We start from the raw sequence: 7728 nt of genomic DNA, 5'->3' as shown, positions 1-7728 counted from the left end.
TTCCCGTCATGCCCCGCGAGCGCCATGGAGCGGGCGGCCGTGTTGCGAGTGAAGCGGAAGCGCGGCGGGACGGAGCCTGTCGAGGCGCTGCTCCTCGCCTGCAAGCGGCTCCGCACGGAGTGCGGCGACGCCCAGCCGGTGGAGAGGAGCCTCTTCAAGCTGGTGGCGACCGTGTCCTCCAAGGTACCGCGGCCCTGCCGATTGTAGGCCGGGGCCGCGCCTGAGGCGAGGGGGGGCCCGCTTGATTCACCTGGTGCAGCTCGCTCAGCTTCCGAAGGGGCTTTGGAAAGCAGCAGGCTTGCTCCAGGTTTACAGTGCAGCTGCAGGATCCTATCTCGCTGCGAAGTTCTTGCTCGTAGCCTGGAGAGTGGCGTCTCGATGCGAGATGCCGTCCTGTCCTGGTGAAGGCATGGCGGCCGTCTGGCTGGCGGCGCAGCAGCATACTGCATGCGCGGCAGGCTCTTAATTAGGGAGCAGAGCACAGAGTGACCACCATGGAGTGCTGGGCTCAGCACCGCCTTTTTTAAACGTATAGACTGTTTTCTATAGTTTGTAAGTGAAGCCTAAATTTCTGCTGTTTGAGGTACTGAAGATCAACCCTACAAGGCTAACAACTTCCATCTGCTCTACAGCCTTTTATATTGAATAAAACTGATGTTTCTTGGTAACTGGTATTTATAGGATACTGTAAAGGATATTATGCCTTAAATTTAGGACCATCAGTGTTCCAAAGGCATGTGTTTTTGTTTGGAGGGTTATTCTGTACCCTGAACTATATTTCAAAATCAAATTGAAACAGTCTTACAAATATCTTCTTTCTCCATATCAAGAGACTATTAGGATAGTTGTGTTGCTTAAAGCTGTAGCAGAAATTACTTAAATGTTGTTAGGAACGTTGGTACTGCAGTCCTCTAATAGGAAGCATCAGTAATGGTAGTTATTAATCACTTTTAGGAAGGAGTATGAGTTACTGTGTTGACAGTATCATCATATTCCTCCTTTTTGTTCCTCTATCCAGAATGAACCAGTTCAGAAATATGTTCAAGAAGTGATCACTCGAGACAAAGCAGCTCGAAGTCTGCGACCTTCTTTAGGAAGCACTCAGCGAATCATTCAGGAACTCCGCTCTTCCACGCAAGTGAAAAGGAAGGAAAATCGTTATCGTGTAATAGCCAGCCATCGACCTAACTGTACCGAAACAGCTGCACCTGTCAGAAATGGAGAGGCATCGATTGATGGGGACAGAGCAGACTCTGAAGCAATGGATGATGCTTCACAAAAGGAGAGTGGTGCAGTGGATAAGAGTTTGGACTGCTGTAGGAAATTCCAGTTGTTTGATATTGTACAAGAAGAGGAGGTGCTGGGAGACTCCAGTGTAACTGCTGCAAACCCTCAGGTCAGCAAACGAACTTAGTGTGCTTGAAGTACTTTGATATCACTGTAGACTGGAACATGTGGGCAAACTTGACTGCTGTAGAAGTTCTTTTGTATTGTAAGTATTACACTGTTTACTGGGAGCTTTAACTGGGTATTTGCAAGTTGGAACAGTTAATTCATTGCACAGGAAGTAACTTTCATGAAGATTGTGAAGTATAGTAATGTTCATATAGTTAACAGCGTTGAGTTGGCTGCTCCAGGAAGGGCTTGTACCTCCCTGATTTTTCTGTACCCTGTTCTGATGTATAAATTCTCACATTCATCTGACAGGTGGATTTCTGAGGTTTTTGATTACCAACTTCTCTACCTAGGAAAAATCTCATTCAGTGTCTTCTCATCCACCCAGATTCCTAGGAATGTCACATGTTGGGAAGATTCACTAAAGGAAAAGATACTTTTGAGCCTTCCCGTAATTCCAATATACGGTTTGATTGTGTATGTTGTTTTTAGCAGAACTCTAGGTGTGTGACAGGCTGCTTGAGCCCCTACATCCTGTGTTCATTGCTATTGTAAGTTCATGTTTTCAGTTGGAGGAGTATCTGCTCAGTATCTAGAACGGTTTTAAGTATGAAGAAGCCTTGCTTTCTGTGTAGGGTTGCGCTGCACAGAGTGTTATGAAGATTTTGTATTAAGACAGACTCATAACTATATAAAAAAGAAGGTAAGAGGGCTGTGTATGCTTTCTTTAGTAGTTCCTTCACTGTATGTAGGTACATGTGGATGCTTCGCTTGTGCAGCCCATCACAACTCTGAGGAAAACGTAAATGTTTAACATTAGAGAAGATACGCGGGTGAGGAAGAGCCCAACCAGCTGTCATCCTTCAGCGTTTTTTATTTAAGGGCTTTGCCGTCAAACTTTAGTATGAATTCTTGCTTTCAGTTAATCAGGTAGCTCACACAGACATTTGAAGTCTGTTAGTTAACTGTGATCTATCACTGCTGAGTAGAAAAACTGAAGTGAAGCTGAGGTGGCATCAGAATTTTCCTCTTTTGGAGCTAGCAGTAAGTGTTACAGCAAGATGTAAGCTTTCTTTTTCAAAGTAGTTGGAAGTGAGTGAAAGGCTGGTCTGTAGCTGTTCCTCAGAATTACTTCAGGTAGCTCAGGAGACACCACTGTGGATTGGACAGGATAGTCTGAAAGCCTCTAGCAAAGAAAAATGGGCAGCAAAAAACCTGCCTGTGTAGACCTTCAAGTACAGGTCACTAAAGCAAATACATTGCAAATAAATTATTAGGAAGGAGAAAGTATGAAGAAGCTTCTTGGTGTTAATGTTGAAGTGAGGAAATGAAAAGGCCTGTCAGTCTTTTCCTGTTGATGTGCCACATTTGCATTGTTTCTCCTGCAGAGTTTGTATACTGTAATCTGCTTGCATGTTATCAGTGCTACTGAATGCACATCTTCCCTGCAGCATTGTAAGTTTATTGCTCTACAAAGCACAGGCTGTCTTAAAACTTGTATTTTCAACCAGCGTGTCATCAGAAACATGAACAGTTCTATGGGATTGGTCATATCCCCTCCAGTAGTCTCTAATGAACTTGTCCCAGGAAGTTTTCTCCCATTATCTGAAACAAGGTACGGCTGGCTGTATGGAGTTAGTTGGAAGGCTCTTCGGTGTCTTTGTGTTCTGGGTTGCTAATGATAAAAGTACCAGCATTCCAGTGAGGAAGTGTTTCAGTCAGATTTCAGAAATTCATCCTTAGCTAGCTGCTGGCTACTGTGTAGAGAGACAGGTGTTGGTAACTAAGACTTTTGTGTGCATGGCTTCAGTGGAAATAATGCACTTTTTATTTTTTCTCAGCAGAAGCCTGATCCAGATGTGATTCTTTGCAATGCAGTGGAGATGATCCGTGAGCGTTTAAATGTTTCTGAAGATGGTAAAAAAGAACACCGTGAGAAAGAAGATGAGTATGTTTATGACATCTACTGTATGGAAACATCAGCCCCTGGTTGGATCCAAAATATCCTTTCTGTACAGCCCTACAGCGAAGAATATGAGCTTATGGTAAGGATGTGGGAAAACAGATCTTTCTTATATAGAAAAGTCACAAATAAATGTGCTTAAAGTCCTATCGTTAAAAGCCACTACGACAAGAAAGATCCTTTGAGATACTACATGTATGCTTAGTGACTTTTTTTAGATGTTTTGTAGCTGCCAGTCTCTGCTCTTCCAGGTTACTGTTGATTCAAGCAAATTACGGTAATGACAACAAAAAATGATGGGCTGGTGCTCATCTACTCAGAAGAACTTGTCTGGCTTCAATTTGCCAAATAAATTTTGGCACACACTTGTAAACTTAAGTAATTCACATCTCATTTGTGACTAGGAGGCAGCCATTAAAATGTAGTTGTTAAGTATGGTTGGGTGAACACAGCAAGGGGGGAGATCCAACTTTCTCAGTATTTTCAATCTTAATACGAGGTGTTTTCTTGTAATAGAATTGTCCTTCAGTGACTGGAGTTAAATGTAAGCGTTAGTCTTTCATTGTATAGATACTGTGATCAATAGACTGACTTATCAGGGACCTGAAGCTGCTTTTTCTTTCCCTTGATCTATTACACCACTGCTGAAGGGAGTAGGATTAATTTAGATGTTATCCTTGGCATCTAAATGCATGACTTAACTGCTTTTTCACCTAGAGCAGATTGCTGTGCCAAGGTGAATATAAAGAGAACACAAATCTTTCTACAGTGTGCTTTGTGCCACTGTTGAGTAACTTGTGCTTGGAGAAGATAAGTATCTCTTGGCTCCTCATGATCTGTATAGCACTGTGCAGGTGGATGAGAAAAGGCTTACTGTAGTGTCTGTGTTTGCAGTGAATGCTTTGTGTCGTCATGCAGGTAGACGACGATCAAGTTCCAGGGGAAATATATGAAGATGAAGATGATGAAAATGATGAAAATAACTGGCGTAATGATTATCCTGATGAAGATGAATTCTTATACGACGAAGACGGTGATGGAGAGAAGGGTACGCCTGCCATAAATAGTGTTTGCTTTCATGCTGTTCACATGTAAATCCCATCCATTTTTACATGCCATCCTTCTAAAAAAGCAACTAACTGAGCACTGCTGGGGTAGTGGTTTGCTCTTATAATGGGTTAATCTGCTTGGAGAAGGATCATCTTTCTTTGAACTACAGATGATGGTAGTGTTTCTGCAAAGTCAGAATTAAGACCTTCATTTTAGGCTGCTGCACTTGCGAAGGATTGCTTGTTTTGAAAAGGAATCGATGACTTGGTTCCAGTGTGTTTATGAAACACTGCCTCTGCTTTCTTAACTCCCCATCCCCATGCACTCCAAGCATAATTCAGACTTCACCTAATAAAGAAGTTGTTCAGACTTGGTATTTGTTAGTTACTCAAGAAGCTTAAAATAGTCTGATTAACCTCATTGTTTAACTAAAAAGAAGGGATAATTTAGAAGTGTTGATGCTCTTTCTTTAGAGTTTGAAGAGAGCTTCAGTGATGAGGACCAATGTTACAGGAGAAGAACATGGAACAAATACCGAGAGGAGGTTCTACATGAATTTGGGTATGATGAGATCCAGGATGTGGATTCTGACTAACAGCCTTATTTGAAGATGAAATTCTACAGTTGCAGTTAAAAATCAAGACAGCTGCTGGTGGCTATTCTTAAGAATGTTGAACTAAGGAAAAAAAACCCAAAACCCAGCAAACCACAAAACCAACCAACCAAAAACCCACAACCGCCACCCAAAACACCACCACTACCCACAAAAACACCCTGGAAAAGCACTTTCTGGTAAAAGTTGTGCTCATTGGGACAGTAGGAAAATAGTCTTTTCATGGATGAGCTTTAAGCCACATTTTTATCTGTCTGGCCTTCTGGAACTGTTGGTGACTAGCATGGTTCACTCTAATGCTTACTGACTATGCTTGAGTATTAGATACTAGATTGGGATTCCCGTAAATGCTAAAACTTTTCACTGTCTGAGCTGTTGCTATCCGAGCAGCCAGCTGGAAGATGTCAAACAGATGGGTGTGAGTGTGTGACTTGACAATACAGGTTTTTGTTCCAAGCAAAAGATACTTTAAAAGAACTTGAGGCTGAGGTTCTGAAGGAACAATCTCTATTTTCTTATGTTAAGCTGCCTGTGCAAGCATTTGTACCTGTACTGAAAGTACCTCCACATTTTCTATGGAGGTGCTGTTGGCAGCAGCTCTTCTTGGCATGGCTAACGTGGTGGGTTTCACAAGAAAATCAACGTGCCTGCCATGGTGGGAAGTGGAAGTCCTGGAAAAAGGAAGTCTGTCTAGTGCTTTCTACTGTATTTGTTCCTAAGTTTCAAGTTACTTTCCTTAATGTGTTTGAGTGTATGAAATGCTTTGACCTGTCAGTTTTATTGCTGGATCTCTCTCCAGAAATGTTATTGGAGCAGAACAACGTATGTGCACTTGAACTGTAAATAAACACTTTTTGACTAAGTTTTCTTTACTCCTTTAAAGATCATAGGAGGTGGTAGAGCTGAAGCCATGCAAGCATATTAACCTGCATTCCTCTTTAAAACAATTTAGTTGTACCGGGAAAGTATTTCAGCGCTCTCCTGCCTGAGTCTGTAAAAAATAGCTAACAGGATGTTAGATGTGTCAGTCGTGAGCTGTAGGCTGCAGCAGTGACTTCAGGTCAGTTAGTTCTGCTTGATGACAGGGTAGTGGGGGCAAAATACTTTTTTTTCCCTTGGTTTCACAGAAAGGTTATACTGAATTCATTCTAATCATATACAAGATTGAAAAGCTGCACTCCCAACAGCTAAATGCTAACTTAATTATAGACTGAAACTACGTGTTTACGTGCCAACTGTACACAAAGTTCCTCAGCTTATGTCCCAGTGCTGCTGCATAAAGGTAGCCCAAGACTCCACTTTGTTAGTGGAAAACAGTAGTTGATGGTGAAGACTATCTGTAGCTTTTTAAGATAATCTTTGTCAGGGTGTCAGTACAAGAACACAAATATCTTCACTATTATTCCAGTGGCTGATGCAGATGTGTTGCAGCATTTGCAGTGTGCATTGCTTCAGCCATGTTCTTCTGATTACAAGATTTTGTTCAAATTAAATGCACAAAAAACTGCATGTGTGGGCAGATCTGGGTAAACTAAGGTAAACATTCTTAATTAAGATGAAAATTTGAGGTATGTTTTTGCAGTCTTATCTCACTGTGCTGGCCAAAATGGATAGGCTTTGTGCTACCTTTCACTGCACCAAAATTCAGTATCAAGTAAGTGTCCTGCTGTTAGGGTTATGGCTTTGGAATTACAAATACTACTTCTTAGTATCAGTCTGTATTGCAATACTACTTTTTATTTCTGTTTTTAGTTTCTATTTTCTATTCCTGCTACTAAGATATAATTGCTGCCACAGAACTTTACTTCTGCTACAGAAGAAAAAGTGTTTTGTTCTGTGAGTTTCTAGATGGTCATTTTCTGCATTTCCACACCACTGAAATTCAGAAAGTGAATTTTCTGACTGCTGAGGTAACGCTGCTAATGCGTGTTCACCGAAGCAGTTCAGAAACAAATGCTTAAATCTTCAAACTGAACACTTCATTCTCAAAGTCTGATAAGCCCTGTCAGAAGCTGACCGATTACTAACAAGCTAACAGGAAGGAATCACCAAATGTTAATCAGATGTTTAGTGCCAAGGTGCTTTGTTGATTAAATCCTTGCCACAGTCAGATACCACATTCCACGCAGCACATGGAATAAAATTTAAGGGAGAAATGTTGGTTCATTCTTTAAATAATGTACCACAACTTTATTGATTTTTGCTAATAATGACGAATTAGGTAGTTTGTTGTGTCCGGTTGTCTTCTGGGATAAGAACTGAGATACCACAGCAAATCACTTCATGCAAACATCCATCAGAATTAAGCTGGAAATGACTTTTGGTCTTTAGAGTCAGAGTGGTTTTCAGTCTAACTTAAAAATGCATTACTTCAGCGCCTGGTTCTGCAGAAATCTAATTTGATCCATTAGCTCTTACCATTTTAATACCAATTCTGAAGAAGGAACAACAATGACGCACAGCTTGTGTGCCTGAAAGGAGTAGATAATCATTACCCAATGAAAATATGCCCTGAAAATATGCCACAGTTTACAGGGTGACGTGAGGGCAGGATTATTGTGAGAATCCAACTGAGAGTGAGTACATTTTCAGTGTTTCTGAAAGACCACTGGAAACACTTTTCCTGTTTTTCCCAGTTCCACCTCTTCCCTTTTGTTGTCGTAACTGCTTTATCCTTCCTTCTGTTTCTTGTAATGGCTTTGAAATT

The 7728-nt window shown here is 41.4% G+C and overlaps 1 protein-coding gene across 1 annotated transcript; it reads left to right on the top strand.

Annotated features, from left to right (window-relative positions):
• Positions 1 to 24: 24 nt before the first annotated feature.
• On the top strand, positions 25 to 5003 carry SLC7A6OS (solute carrier family 7, member 6 opposite strand). Its single transcript, XM_010160295.1, has 5 exons — positions 25 to 183; positions 1019 to 1396; positions 3237 to 3440; positions 4277 to 4406; positions 4882 to 5003. The coding sequence occupies exons 1-5, from the start codon at positions 25 to 27 to the stop codon at positions 5001 to 5003; spliced, it is 993 nt and encodes a 330-aa protein (XP_010158597.1).
• Positions 5004 to 7728: the final 2725 nt, after the last annotated feature.

This window comes from Eurypyga helias, unplaced genomic scaffold (assembly GCF_000690775.1).
Source record: "Eurypyga helias isolate BGI_N326 unplaced genomic scaffold, ASM69077v1 scaffold19301, whole genome shotgun sequence".
Taxonomy (NCBI): Eukaryota; Metazoa; Chordata; class Aves; order Eurypygiformes; family Eurypygidae; genus Eurypyga; species Eurypyga helias.
The sequence above is the reverse complement of the archived record's forward strand: the minus strand, read 5'-3'. Positions and strand labels throughout refer to the sequence as shown.

Coding starts and splice junctions, on each gene's coding strand:
- SLC7A6OS (XM_010160295.1), top strand. CDS start 25: ATGGAGCGGGCGGCCGTGTTGCGAGTGAAGCGGAAGCGCGGCGGGACG. Junction 1,397..3,236: donor TAACTGCTGCAAACCCTCAG/GTCAGCAAACGA, acceptor ATTTTTTCTCAG/CAGAAGCCTGATCCAGATGT. Junction 4,407..4,881: donor AGACGGTGATGGAGAGAAGG/GTACGCCTGCCA, acceptor CTCTTTCTTTAG/AGTTTGAAGAGAGCTTCAGT.